The sequence below is a fragment of the Ciona robusta genome, chromosome 7 (genome assembly GCF_009617815.1).
Source record: "Ciona robusta chromosome 7, ASM961781v2".
Taxonomy (NCBI): Eukaryota; Metazoa; Chordata; class Ascidiacea; order Phlebobranchia; family Cionidae; genus Ciona; species Ciona robusta.
In genome coordinates, this window is record NC_143241.1 from 3,872,157 (window position 1) to 3,887,614 (window position 15,458).

The 15,458-nt window shown below is 34.4% G+C and overlaps 2 protein-coding genes across 3 annotated transcripts; one reads left to right on the top strand and one right to left on the bottom strand.

Annotated features, from left to right (window-relative positions):
• Positions 1-1,264: 1,264 nt before the first annotated feature.
• Positions 1,265-2,780, bottom strand: LOC149733906 (uncharacterized). Its single transcript, XM_089880882.1, has 4 exons — positions 2,609-2,780; positions 2,274-2,371; positions 1,590-1,727; positions 1,265-1,444 (listed from the first exon to the last, which is right to left on the bottom strand). The coding sequence occupies exons 1-4, from the start codon at positions 2,664-2,666 to the stop codon at positions 1,373-1,375; spliced, it is 366 nt and encodes a 121-aa protein (XP_089737008.1). The 5' UTR covers positions 2,667-2,780; the 3' UTR covers positions 1,265-1,372.
• Positions 2,781-5,617: 2,837 nt separating this feature from the next.
• LOC149733907 (nucleolysin TIAR-like) lies at positions 5,618-15,447 on the top strand. Of its 2 annotated transcripts, none has more exons than XM_089880861.1 (12): positions 5,618-5,793; positions 9,891-9,987; positions 10,306-10,404; positions 10,558-10,609; positions 10,834-10,921; positions 10,987-11,062; positions 11,428-11,527; positions 11,813-11,987; positions 12,290-12,437; positions 12,665-12,777; positions 13,240-13,497; positions 13,763-15,447. In XM_089880861.1, exons 1-12 carry the CDS (start codon positions 5,711-5,713, stop codon positions 13,890-13,892), a joined length of 1,419 nt encoding a protein of 472 aa, XP_089736987.1. In that variant the 5' UTR covers positions 5,618-5,710; the 3' UTR covers positions 13,893-15,447. The 2 variants fall into 2 exon arrangements, with proteins under 2 accessions (XP_089736987.1, XP_089736986.1); XM_089880860.1 differs by having other exon boundaries at positions 5,619-5,793; positions 11,428-11,539.
• Positions 15,448-15,458: the final 11 nt, after the last annotated feature.

The window sequence follows — 15,458 nt, forward strand, 5'->3', positions numbered from 1 at the left end:
ACCATTGACCGTTGGTAATTGTTTAAAACAAGATCAGGGTATTCGGATATTCTGGGCTGAAGGTGTCCCGTCTCCCCCCACCACCAAAAAATGTTATTATTTGTTAAAATACGATTGGAATAGAATATTATTAGCTGACGGTATTCATTCTCAGCAGTGTATCGCCTTCTCCTATATACCGCCCACTCCAATACACCAACAAAACTCTGACTTCGGAAATGTTCAAATACTTCATTCAAGCGTATAACATTCAATCTGGCTGCGTTAATCACTTTCTGGTTCAATTTTAGCCATGTTAAACATCATTCCTATGGGAGTTGGAGTGACTTTGTTCTTGTGTGTTGTCTCAGTGACAAATTTGAAATTAAGTAACTTAAGAGTTCTGATCCAGATTGGATTTTGAATTCCCTACCGTGGCGCAATCGGAACGACCGCAGAATTAATCGAGAATTAAACGACGCTTCAATTAATATTGGCCAAAGTTCACAACTGGCATTATAGATTGGAGTTCATCACAATTTTGCCAGCAGATCGGTTTGAATTTGCAAATGGTCAGAAATCTAGCGATTGTTCAAACTGTAGTTAACTTTCGCTACATTAAATTCTCATTTGTCGGATGTACATTGTGTGTGTTTAAAACCCACAAAAAAAAAAACTTGTGGAATAATTTGACGTACATCATCGTTCATTATCGCGAACTATCGAAGCGCACACGCCCAACAACGACCCGGAACAATCGTTGCCACTTTTCCTATAGATCAGTTCACATTTAGAGCAGTAATTAGCGATTGATTTAACACGATGCTGTGGGAATTTAGGCGGCGTGTGTTTGTCTGATAAATGTGACCTTTCACGGTTCGTTCTAAGTGTTATGATAGACGTGTTTCGCGAATTGTTTGATAAATATAGTAGGGTGGGGGAAGATGGGACACCTTTTCATTCAATTTTCTTGACCCAGTTGGTACCCACTTGGTAGTAAACAAAAACATACAAAGAATTATAAAACTGCATCCTCACGACTCCCAGACCGTTGTTAGTTCTTTAAAAGACGATCAGGATATTCGGATATTATGTGCTAAACGTGTCCCATCTTTCCCCACTCTACTATATATGACATGGCTTATTTAATGTAACTATAGACATTTATGACTGAGTTTATCCTAAATAATACAAATAAAAAGGTGCGAGCCACAAAACTTTTAACTTAAAACACATAAACTATAAACGCATATATGCCCTGTGAGACCAGTTATCGCACAATAAATGACAGCAAGCAATAATTTTTATTTGGCTTCTGTAATTTGCACTGTATTCACGTTAAACATGACGGAAAAGATGTTGTTGGCAACTATGTATATGATGCATAGTTTTCTTATGGAGCGGAAGGCATCTCGATCATATTGTTGCAGCGATCAGTTGAACAGCAAAACAGGCAAACGTGCAACTGAAATAACAAGTATATATACGTTTAAAGTTTTAGAGACACTATTTTTTGTAAATTAGTTTAAAAAAATATAGACACGCGCATTTTTATTTATTTTTTGTGTACATTTTACGGCTAGTGTAATGTAGGACTATACTTCACATACCTTGTTTCTGTATGACAGACCACTATAACATTGGAACTCATTGACGACATCTGTTTGAGAAAAGCAAGCTTTTGTGTTGTGGCATTTCTTCTCAATCATCAATTCGTTCTCTCTTTTAACAATGTCAGTTCTGCAAGACTTATGGAAGATATTAGTTTAGTGATCTTGTTAGTAAATTTGTACATTACATATTCAAGAACTGTCGTTATGTAGAGATGTTGTCAATATAGTAATAAAACAGAAATCACAACACTAAGTTATATTGTCCCCAACTTCAATTTAACTACAGGCTTGTAGCCTTTAGCTACAAGCGCTTGAAAAATGTATATCGACTGTATACGTATATGACAGTTAAGTAAGATAAAACATGTTTCTATTCCCATTTCTCGCCAAACTTAATATTACCTAAAAAAATAGAAAATGGCCATGTTATAAATTGTTTATTACGCGATTACGAAATATGGAAGTGTTTATTCTACCGTCCAGTACTATAGTATGGGGTGGAGGAAGATGGAACACCTTTTCATTTTATTTTCTCGTCCCATTTGATAGTAAACAATAAAACGTTCAAAGAATTATAAAACTGTTTCCTTAAGACTCCCACAAACCGTTGTTAATTGTTCCCCCCCCCTACTATATGTATATACATGTGTGTGTTATTGGTAATAAAGATAATTCACATACCTCTCCCATTGCGCACAATTGTTCTTCGAAATTGGTTGCGTTTATGGTTGTACCCGAACTTCTTCCAACGTAACACGTGACCGGCGGAGCCGGAGTAACTGCAATGATATAAGCGTGATGTTAATCTGATTTATAACATAGTATAATGCTGCTTGTGTAAGTGTATTAAGGGGATAGGGTTATTCTAGCAAAGGCGCCATATTTGTGTTTCTACTTCTGATTCCGATCACTATGGAGATTTATAACTGCTTAGCCTCAAGCACTATTTTTCAGATGGCTACATTTAAATCGTAAAAACCGTAATTAAATAGTTTAAAACCTAAACCATAACCCACCCGCTCCCAAAGTAAATCCAATAAGTAGAGATACTGAAACAAGCGACAAAAACTTCATTTTTTCAGGTGAATACGAAAAGTTCAGTTTACTCTTATCGACACGACAGTTGCTGTTGGCTTATACGATAATCAGATGGTTAATCCGGTTGCATTTATAAGCTTGTGGTCGCCACAAACCGCCAATGAGGCAGAGACGCGTTATACACGTTGCAATTTGTAATACTAAACTCAAACTCGTCAACGATATTTTGCCCTAAAGCAAAGTTAGAAAATTGAACTGTCAGAAAATTGAAAAGATCGCAAATCTGATCGCCCGTTATCACCTTAGGTGTTATAATTGTTCTCGTTCATGTTATTGATTCGTATATAACAGAGTCAACGAACTATTACATCAGCCAAACCTACCTTAGGACAACGAACTATTACATAACCCAAACTACCTTGGCGTACCTTATAGGATGTAGTAGGGTGGGGGTAAGATTGGACATGTTTTTATTTTTATTTTCACGTCCCATCTGATAGTAAGCGAAAAAAATTAAAGAATTATATAACCGAGTTCTCGACACCAGCAGCTGGGTACGTGCAGAGCCCACAGAAATAAAAAGAATAGAACGCGCATCTCTGCTGTTGGTAAAGGAGAGACCTGATACACCCTCTCTTTTTCGCGGGTCGATCCCGTTTACTATTGTAGTCAATGGAATACATGGCGTTTTATGTAGTTTTTCTTCGCTTTTTTACCTTAATTTAAATTTATAGGGAAAAAAACTATTTCCAAATATACATATATTTCTAACGAACCGTTTGTTTGAACGTTTTTAATTAAACTTAATAAATAATTAAATTTCCTAAACAAGTGATAAACTGTTAACATTAACCTACCAAATAACTAAACTGGCCTAATAAACTTGATTAGTTGGTGTAGTTTTTAAAATAAACAGGTAAAACCTCCAAAAACCACCACGCGCCTATCTTTTACAATATATACCAAGCGAAATGGGGACGGAGTTGGCGGTCACGTGAATAGAAAAAGAATGTATCACGGTTTTGGGCAGTTGCGCGCTCTACTCTCTTTTATTTTCGTGGCAGAGCCATAGAAATACTGAGTAGATCAACCCAAAGTTAGTATAGACCAAGTTAGGAAACGGCGCTCGTGTCCGCCATTACGGAGCCCACAGAGCGTGAATCGCCTATACAACTGCATGGTCGGCATGTGTTCATTCAGTTCTTGTAAGCGATACAAAGCTAGAAAACACGTATAGCGGTTGTTTTAACATATAAAATAGAATTTCTAATGTAAATCTTGTTATATAATATTAAATCTAGGAATTAATGTGGAGTAAATTAATATTTTGACTGGTTTTCGGCGTACAGTGTGGTTTAACAGGGTACTTTACGTTGGCGATTAAGACTAGCAGCAATCAGCTTAGTTTACATAATAATATATGATCATACCTACGAATCTACAGAGCCATTCTTTACTACATTTATAATCCAACATTAGTGGACATGCAGCTCTAAACTGCTTAAGTACTAGCAGATAAGGTGTTCGCGTTTTCCGATTTCATAAAGACCCGGAACGCAGAAAAGGTAGCTTACTAATTCAAGCAGAGGACCAAAAATAGTAACTCAGTATTGTTTTCCTCAATGTCACCTCGATATTAGGCAAATTTTACAAAGATACCTTAAGTTTCGTTGCCGGGTATACGCGTTGAGTTTGTGAGCCAAAAAGTAAAATCACGGCAATTTACATGCAAAACTGCAGCTAGATACACCAGTTTATGGTAATGTTATGCGTTTTTGTTTGTATTTTTATATTTTAAACACGTTCTTTTATGTTTTTGGTTAGTAAACTTGATATTTTCTGTTTTTTTACACTTGAATCGATTGAGTGTTCAATAAAAGTTGATTATTTTTGTGAGGTTTATTATTGTGATAAGATATAACATTGGTAAAAAGCCATTTTTACGCGCAGAAGTGCTTGGTTTTTAAAAAATCGCAATATTTAAACGAAAAACAGCACCCAGCAATGATAAAATGCTATGCCGTGGGCTCCGTAATGGTGGCGACTATGACGTCATAGACGCGAGACAATGGATAACAAGACTCGTTGTTTTACAATCCGTTTCCTAACTTGGTCTATACTAACTTTGGATCAACCCATTGTTACGTAAAAGACAAATTGAACGCCAACTAAGGTCCAAAATAACACAGTAGGTATAGAGGAAATGTATGTTTTTCGGTAAATTACAGAAAAACTTAGGCCTAAAAACAAATTTAAAGGTTGAAAAATGTGAAAATAATGTGTTAATTGTTTTTTGTATCAAAAAAAGTCTAAAAATGGAATCAGAAGCGGTTGATTTGTGACATTTTAGTCTTTTAATGCGGCTAAATTTGAATATTTTTTCTAAAAAATGTTTGGTAAGGTAAATAAAAGCTGCATTACACCTTTCCACAAAAGGAAAACACAAACAAAACCTAACAAGTTTGTTTAAACCCATTTCCAAATTCACCCTTTTGCTCTATTTTGGACACACAAAAACGGCAGTTGGACTACTTGGTGTTTATATGACCTCGGGAACGTGCAACAAAAAATCCACAAATAAATATCGTCCCCAAAATGAGCCGAATAAAATTACCCACAATTCCATTTCGCGCGGACACCGCCGCATGTGTCGCAACCAAGCGCACTTTCTGCGATCTTGCTTTTGTGGTTCTTGTTTTATGCGCGTAATTAGCTAGGAAAGCAAACGATTTCCGAGAAGAAAATTTAGTTTGGCTGCAGTGCAGTGTGGTAAATAAAATGCATGTGGAAGTTTTAATACGTTAAGGAAAGCAAAAGTCAAGATTTAGCAAATTTAAGTTGGACGCGAACACGTGTTACTTCGTATTTTACTTTAACAATTCAGTAAATAGATTAACTTAGTGACTTACGTTGCGATCGATAGAATCTGACAGAAGCGTTTGGTTACCGTTAATAATGTGTGATTAAAACGATACAAGAACATATAGTTTGTTACGTTATAACGAACATTTTATATTCCAGCTTTTTGACTGCTTTTTATATATTGTAGTTTTCTGAATTTTGCTACTGTAAGTTTTGTCATGAACAATTTGAACATGAATTTTCCGCAACAACAGCAGGTGCAACCACAACCTCAGGAGGATGAGGCTTATCCTAAAACTTTGTAAGCATTTGCAATTTTACATTAATGTTTCTAAATTGATTGGATTTTTATTATATATATTTATTGTAGGCTGTTCATCAGTTCTATTTTGTATAAGCTGTTTGGGTAGCCTTGAAGCAAAATTTGCTCATTAAACTACACATTAACCTAGACATTGTAACAAAATATATAATATTTTAAGCTTTTGATTTGTAGCAAAAACTCTGTTGTTTAACTTGTTATTTATAACATTAACTTAATTATTTGTTTATTGCTTCCTGGAGTTCCTGCCTACATATTTTTCAACAGTGGATAACTTATATTCAATCTAATCAAGGAACCAAAGCAGATCGCATATTGCGATTATACAGTTGTTGCGACTTGTTTTTATTATTTTCTGTCTTAATAGCAACACTGTTGTGTAGCTTTCTGCATTAACCATTTGCGATGGTTAACGTAAAACTGCGAATGTTTAATTTGTTACGAAACTTCTATGTTCTAAATCATGGACCTGAAAATGGGTATTGTGATGCATATATTTTATGTGTCTGTTCTCACTGTATCATAAACAATCTGTTGATCAATTGCCAATATGACGCTAATCAATGTATGAATCTGTAGTATTTTGTTTGTAATTTTACGATAGATTTAAGAATACTTTTGATTAAAACGGCTTTAAGGTTAGGTTTTGCCTTTTTTTTGCTGCTAATTCCTATTCTCATGACCAACCTATTATTTCTGTGACATGTGCACCTGCGATTTTGCTTATAAACCCACACTATAATTCAGTGGCGCAACCAGCGCGTTCAAAAGGGGGCTGTCATATTTACGTCCAGTCAACGTTTATTTATGACACGATAAAACACTCCCTTTATTGGATGTGCACACTAATATATATCCTATTTTACGCGGTAAATTAAAAACACTACATTATTAAAAAGGCGTATCTAAATTGATATAAACTGATGAAACATTGGTGCAAGTTTTACGCATGTCCATCGTGGATAATGTAACGATTATTTACATCAGAATAAACCTTTGAAAAACCATTACGATTGTTACGTCACAAACGAGATTATTGGTAAACAATCGTGTTTTATTTTCTCCCATACGATCTGTAGTTTTTGTATAATTTCTGTTTCTGATGATTAGTTTAAATCAGTGCTTCCCAAACTATGGTACGCGAAGGCCTCCCAGGTGGTACGCGAGCACCTTATTAAGTTCAAACCAAACGATCGCAAATGATCTTTTAGTGATTGTCGTAAGCATTATTTTAATCCACATAAATTACGTACAGCGTGACATTTCATGTTATATTCCCTACACCGGTGTTCCTAACTTTTTAAACTTAGGCGTTGCTTTATGCGTGTACAAAGTATTTTGCAAGCCTATCTTTACCTATGCGCATTCGTGAAAAGGCAAATAACCAACCTGTTTTTAAGCACATGCAGGTTAAATAATCAAGGGGACAATTGCTATTATGACGCAGATAATCAACGTGTGAATTGCTATTATGTCGTAATCAATTACCAGGTCAAACAATCGTTATTATGATGCAATGAATCCACGTGTGAATCCCTACTGTTTCGTAATAAATATGCTGCTTGGCTGAGGAAAACATCGTAAATATACAGCAGTGCTATACTTCTGGTCCGTTCTGGAACATATTTAGGTTGTTTATTCCACCCTGTTACCCTGTTTAATTGGCAAATTACAATTATTTTACACCCAGCTTTGAGAAAGGCAGTGCCAAGTTTGTGTTACAAATACTCGCGAAAAAAATAGGTGTGTCCGCGGTACGGTTTCTAATTCCACTATTTAAAATGAGTTGTTCATGAGGCTTTAGTAGTTTAGTGTGTAGGTGCTACGAGAACGCTACATGAACCAAAAATATGTATACGCGAGTAAATAAAGTTGGAAACCACTGGTTTAAATGCAGATAAACCGCGATTATGTGAATTTTAATTGGTGCATATATAAAAGCAAGTAGCGACGCTATCAGTAAATTGGAGCCAACAAAAATCGTAATATGATATTACAAAGTATCGTCCCGGTCGAGCTTGGACAGAGTCGTTGGTTGTCACCGCACGAGAACCAGAGTTTCATTACGTCACTTGTCACGAGAATAAATTCACAACGATTGCTTCGTTTGTTAGGTGTGGAATGTATGCTACGGCATGCGTCTTCCTTTATTTCCTAGACCAGCGCAGAGCGTAAAAATATGACGCTCATACACGATGTTTCGATGTCGTGGTTGGTTGGGCAGTGGCCACATTATGAAACGTCATAATTAATAGTTACGTTGCAATAGACAAAGTGACGTAACAATTGAACGAAAAATTGTTCCAATTCCAAGCGAACGAATCTAATATTGAATGCAACGCACGTGTGTGCGTCTTAGCACTTTCTGGCTGCGTGCGTGTCTGCGGAAAAGGGGGCTGTCATGACAGCAAAACAGCCCCCCTGGTTGCGCCCCTGCTATAATTTGTCCCATACATGCTAATTAATTTAACAAAATATAAAATCTGTCTCACAATTCGTTTGATATTTTAATATTGCTGGTAAATAAACATTGCTTGTGCACATATTTTTCATTTTTTTTTTTCATTTCATGATCGAAAAATATCCGCCTGGGTGTAAGCTGGCCATAAAGCATAGTAAATAGTTATCGATAATCTATAAGTTTTTTGTATATATATACATTTAACTAACTAACAACAGAATGAACAAATGACATTATTTGCACCACTGCTATTTCTCTACCATACACATTCAAAAGTGACATCCACTTTTTACTTCCTCTTTTTCAAAACAAGGCAGATTTATTAGAATTGAGCTGTTAAATGAATTTTTAGTTAAGGAAAATAGAAAACTACAGCAACTCATTAATTTTGTAATTTATTGTAATTTCATATTTAGTTTTTTCAAGCAATTACCTATCTTTTCATATTTTTACATAAAGAAAAAATTGTATGTTTGTTGATCCTCTGTGTTGTTGATGACTGTTGAGAATCTTCTTTGTTGTATATATATAAATGAATAAGTTGATCAACAATTTGTTTTGAGATAAAATTTTTACCAATGGTGTCTTACCTGTTTAATTGTTTTTAAATTTAAATACACTGGTAAAATAGGCTGGTGGAAAGGTTATATATTTACCATTAACAAGAGCACATTAGTTTATAGTTTGTGTACATTAAACTCTAACGAAGATTTCTCTGTAATTGTAGCTTGTGTAATGAAACAAGCTTTACTTTTTAAATGCTTGAACCAACTGCCTGGGGGTTTTTAGTTGTGTAACGTTCCTACTTAGTGGCTGTTGCTGTAGTGAAACGTGACAATGTTCAACTTAACGTTTTCACTTCCACAACATGAATATAAACACTAGCCTAACTTTTCCATATGGTGAGCAACAACATGTACATGGTTTTGCTGCCACAGAGTTTTCCTGTAAGGGTATATACAAAGATACATAAGGTCTATATTATAATATTAACTGAAGTTGTGTTACAACTTGTAAGTTTGTTTGATTTCTGTTTTGTTTTTAAAACTGAGTTAACTTATTTTTAAAACTGAGTTAAAGGAAACTTCTAGTATTTTTTTGTTTTCTATTTGCCGAATTTGTATTAAATGCAGTTATGTTATACCTAAAAAGGTGTTGTTTCTTGATTTGCTGATGTGTTAGTGTGCTGTACAATGTGTGACTCGTTTAATATAATTTCCTGTCTTCCTAACACCCAAAAGTTTCACTTCGTAGCTTCCAACTCCTTCAGCCATATCTGACTGTTTATACTTCAAACATAGTTTAGAATACCACCAGTTACAGCTATATGTAAAATGTCACTTCTTGCGGTGTGTTGGTGGTAAGAAAATCTAGGTTTGCATCATTCAATGTCATTTCCATAGGTTACTACAGTTAAATAGTGGAAACATTATTTACCCCAACCTATTCAGTGTAGTGTATAAAACCTACCCTTTCCGACATTGAATTAATTAACTTGCTCCCTACCCATTCTTATTATCTTACCAGTTTAACAGGGCTACCCTATAATTAAGTAATTAAATGTGAGATTTAATCTCTCTGCATCAACATTGGTTTAATCTGTTATACCTTCTAGGTATGTTGGAAACCTGGACCCGCTTGTTTCTGAATCATTGATAATGGAGTTGTTTTGTGTGATTGGACCTTGCAAAAGTTGCAAGATGATAACGGATGTAAGTATCATGATATCTGTAATATTACCACTTTTTGTACTATTTTATGCTTATACTTATCATTAAATATAAAACAATGCTACTACAGGTGAATAATAGTGCATCAAATATTTTAATTCTAAAGTTTGTGCATTTGTACTGAGTCTTATTACACACACACATAAATTGTAGGCCCACTGTTATGTTCTGTCATTTAGTGTGTTAAACCACCTTTACTAAACACTAAACAGTAAAAAAAAATAAAATTATGTCTGGAAATTGTTATTACATTCTATCTTTGCTCAACGCTTTGTAAAACAAGGGATTCTTGATTTCCAGCCTGCTGGTGGTGATCCATACTGCTTTGTTGAGTTCTACGAGCATAGTCATGCACTTGCAGCTCATGGAGCCATGAACCAAAGAAAGATCCTTGGAAAAGTAAATTGAATTTAATCCAAGAAGATTAACCTTAATTACATTCAAATTTGTTTTGCATTTGCTTGGCGCGTTTATTTTCGTCATTTTGTTGCAAAATTACTAACAAAAGTGTGGTTACATATTTCACATTACTATAATGTTTGTTTTTTATAGGAAATTAGAGTGAACTGGGCAACTCGTCCTTCTAACAAAAGAGATACAAGCAGTAAGTTTTTATTTCGTTTGCACTTTATAAAATTGGCTGAAGTAACACTTAAGAAATATTCAATATGTGTGGTGACTAGCTACAATGTGCTTCATACGCACACATGTTGGCACAGCACACATGCTATTTATAGATCAATACGGTTCCAATGTATTGTACTTATACCACAAAGTGTTTCTCTCTACTGACACATTCCCATTGTAAATCACCCTGTATGTTCCCAGACCATCACCACATATTTGTTGGCGATTTGGCACCAGAGACAACGTCCGATGACCTGAAAACTTACTTCAGCAGAATTGGAATTGTTTCGTAAGTTGTTTTGTTATTGTTTTTAACATAACTGTCTGTGTGACTGTATTTTCTTGGAATTTCAGTGACGCTCGTGTAATGAGAGATCTTCAAACCAACAAGTCTAAAGGATATGGATTTGTTTCATTTGTTAATTACCAGGTACATTTTGTCAAATATTTCCATTTAATTTTGCCACCTGAGGTTTTCCAAGTATTTTTCACAAAATTTCGATACATTATTTCCATGGCAGCATTATCATGCTTAAGTATAAAATATTAGTCGGACACCAGAATTTTTATTTGTAAAAATCCTCCAGTTCTTCGCATAACGATGTGAGAAAATTTAAAAAAAAAATGTTTAATGAATATATATATACAATAATTATATATAAATGTATTTTTCTTACATAAAAAAATTTGTTCATAACCATGAACTGAATAATTCTTCTACAATTAACTCATTAGAGGGAGAATAAAATTTAAATACTAAAATTTTTAATAATTTGATACTTGATGCAACTGCAGGATGCACAAGACATTGTAGAAAAGAAACGAATTATTCCTGATGCTTTACATGGTCGGCAAGTTCGTTGTAACTGGGCTGCAAGGAAGGGAGGTCAAACAGGTGGAAGAACTTGTGAGTTTTCGATATTAAATATGAGCAGAACAATGAATTTGCTTGAATAAAACAAAACATGAGTAACTACTGGAAGTGTATAAACAAAAAGTGGAAAATATGTAGAGTTTGTAATAAATAAAACACAGTTGGATAATATGCTAAATTTTACCTACATCAGTTCTTTTTTATTGTTCATAACTGCGTTCTAGTAAAGCCAATATATTTATTATTTATATATAGCTGGTAGTGGTAATACTTCTCAGTTTAGTTACCATGTTCTTTAAATTTTAGTTCAAAAATTGGAGTTTGCAAATGTGGTGAATCAATCAAGCAATACAAACTGCACAGTTTACCTTGGTGGATGTATGTCTGGTCTAACAGATCAACTGATGCGTGAAACATTTGCTGGATTTGGGAATATTTTGGAAATTCGAGTCTTCCCGGACAAAGGCTATTCATTCATACGGTATGTTAACATATTTACTTTTGATCAAAGTATTCTGGCACCTTGGTTATCTACAGGGGTTTAAATGTCTTAAATTCTCAGCTGCTTACATAGTGCTTGTTAAAAAATTAAAAACAAACAATGTATATATTTGTTTTGTTTTTTTTTTTAACTACAATCACTAGCAATCTCACAGTGCTATACAATGTACACTTTCTGAAAACGCTTTTAATATATTTGTTTATAGGTGACTAAATTTTAAACTTAAATGTCCCATTTTAAGTGTTTTATCACACTGTATTTTACTATATTCTGTTTATTAGGTTTGACAATCATACTGACGCAGCCCAAGCAATCACAAATAAGCATGGTTCAACACTGGAGGGTTATACAGTCAAGTGTTCCTGGGGAAAAGAAGGAACTAGTTTGGGAAATTCAAATATTACAAACAACTTTACAAATGGAGTTGGGGTATGTTGTTAAGGCTTTAGTTTTTCTTCGCTGTACATGTAAAACAGAATGTTATTATTTTCTTAGATTTATTTATTTTATTTTTTTATTGAATATGTGTAAAAGCGAAAGACTTTGTGTTTTACGATGTGTTTTACGATCAGCAATTTTTTTTACAAAAAACTATATATATTTTTTTTAAACATAAAAGGCAGCTGCCAGTCTTGTTAATGTTAATGATTAAACAGGGAATGGACAACATGCAGATGAACCAGTGGTCACCTGCAGGTGCTGATATGTGGGGGGTTGGTCAACAACAACAACAACAATCTCAACAATATAATCAATGGACAACATGGAGGTAGGAACGAATGGTCAAACTAAGTTCGATCAATTTAATAGATAAGGAATTGTTCTTTGTTTTTACTAAGCTGATCTAAATTTTTCATCATCATTTATTTCTATTTTCTGTTTTAATCAGACTGTATGTAATTTGTTGAAAAAATTCTGTGGCAAAGTAGGACTTTTACTGTTAATCTGTTATTATACAACAAGCTATTTTGGAACCAAATATGTAGTTTTACTGTTGTCTGAACTTTTATAATTTATTTTATTTGTATGAGAGACCTATAATGCTGGTAGTAAAATATAGGTATCTTAGCCTCATGTACACTATTAGTTGGACTCTGTTTATGTTTGCTGTATTCACTGTTAAGGCGCAACTAGAGTAGAATAGTCCAACTACATAAGTGCTAAATCAGTATCAGACCCACATTCTTGAAACATATCACCGTTATTTTAAATAATGACGTATTTATCCCAGGAACCCAAACCAGCAACAACCACAACAAAACTCATGGAATACATGGGCACCAAATCAAATGACTCAATCCAACAACACATGGGCCCCACCAAACCAGATGGGGTCAAATAACACATGGACCCCTAATTCAACCAACCAGCAGCAGAATATGAGCGGCCAGCAGGGGCAGGGTAACTCATGGGGGTGGCCAAGCATGGGTCACCAGAATGCTGGGGACGCTTGGGGTTCAAATGGTGGTGACAGAATGTGGAATAACTGGTAAATGCTTATTTTTATTTTGTAATATTTGTGCAAGTAAGAATAGGACAATGATATAAAATCTAATTTATGGAATTTGTTAATTTGATATCAGTTTGGAATTAGCATTATGTTACAAAATTTTGAGCAAGCAAATAAGGGGAAGAAAAAGCTGTTTACCTGCATTAAAGTTGCGTAATGTTCCTGTTTAACTTTGTATTTTCATAGTATGATATTTAAAACTTTTGTTTTCAATTTTCATACCGTCATCGTTATCTTCATGTAGGAACTCCCAAGGTTTCGGAAATCTAACAGCAAACCAAGGTGATAGTCAACCCAACGGTGCGTCTGGTGCTGGAGACCAATCTGCTGCCAATCCTGCTGCTTCCCAAGCAACCAACGGGTTCGGAATTTAATTCTTCCCACTTCACCAATGGGGGGTACCTGTCCTTGTTCAATTTCTATTTAGTTTTTCTTGGCATCCTTAAAATTTCTTTTCTTTTGAATAATGAGTGTTATTTCCAGTCAAAATTTCAAGAGATGCACATGCCCTTTGTTATAGGTGTGTTTAATTTTGTTGAAAATAGTAATTCTGATTTTATCTGTACACATTAATCCTATGAAAGATTTACCAAAGCATATAAAGGTGCTATGTATTAATGAGCTATATCCTAAAAGCACATATAGCTTTAAAATTCCTATATACTAGCCTTGTTTACATTGAGAGAATTGTACATAATCATGTCGAAATTTGATGGCATATGTGGTCCCTATATCTTTTCCCATTTGATATCTATTGAGGTTGAAATTGATGACAAACCTGATGAATTGACAACATTTTGATGCTTTCACCGCCACACTGCTAACTAGCCTTTGGTCACGCTTTTTTCTAATCGACAGCGTGCATGGGCACCTGTCATTTTGCTTCACCTAACAGAGCTGCTAACTTTTTACACCGGATTCAGTAAACATTCGGCCAATCTGTAAATGAAGTTCATTGTTTGCATTTTATCTTGACTTAATACTTGTTTCGTGCACACGTTTAATCATCTAGTTATTTTGTTATTTCTTCTTAATACTACTACATTTTTAGTTATATTCTTTCTACTTCAAATTTGGCCAAGTTTTAATTTTGTTTCATTAGTAATTATTTATTCTTTATTCAATTTAGTTTTAGTCGTACACTGTAATACCCCTTAACATTTGGTTTTTGTCTTTCAGGTTTTTTCTGACATGCAATATTTTGTTTGTTTATCAAAATTTTTCCAATTTTCAACTTCTTTGCCATTTACTCATATCTAACAAACTCGTGACCCCCATGCGTAAAAAGCGCTGCGTTCTGAAACAGATGGTGAACTTTAACACACATTTCACTTTTTTTCTACTTTTACTTACTAGTATTACCTGCAAACAATCAGCACAGACGATGTTTTGGTCACGCTTCCAAATTTTAGTGACCTGGTTAGTGAACTAACTCGAATTGATACACAACAAAATTCAGCAATGTCAGGCGGTGTTAAGTGAAACTATTTTATTTCAATGCACATGTGCCTTTGTCTGCTTTGAGAATTGAACTAATTTAATTCTGCATGGCTTAGACCCTCACATGAAAAGGCGCTCTTTGAACTTGTTGCTGTTGTCGTGTCATTCGAGATAGCAGGCCCGCAATTAAGAATACTGCCCATGTTGATATATAACATTGTATATAATTAGCTACCGGGACTAGCCCTTTGAAGCTATCCTTGTAAAAATGTGCTTATTGTTTTGCCCAACGTTTTCTAATCAAGATTTGAATTTTAAAAGTTTTTTGTTGCTTTTTTCTTCTTACAATGCTTCGTTTTGTTTTAAATTTCTTTTTCATGTTTTGTTTTGTGTGGTAGTTTGTGTATTGCGAACCATAAAATACCAAATTGAATACTGTTCACAGTTGGTTGTTTGTTTTAATAAAAATAAGATTGGTGACACTTAAAATTCGCTGCATA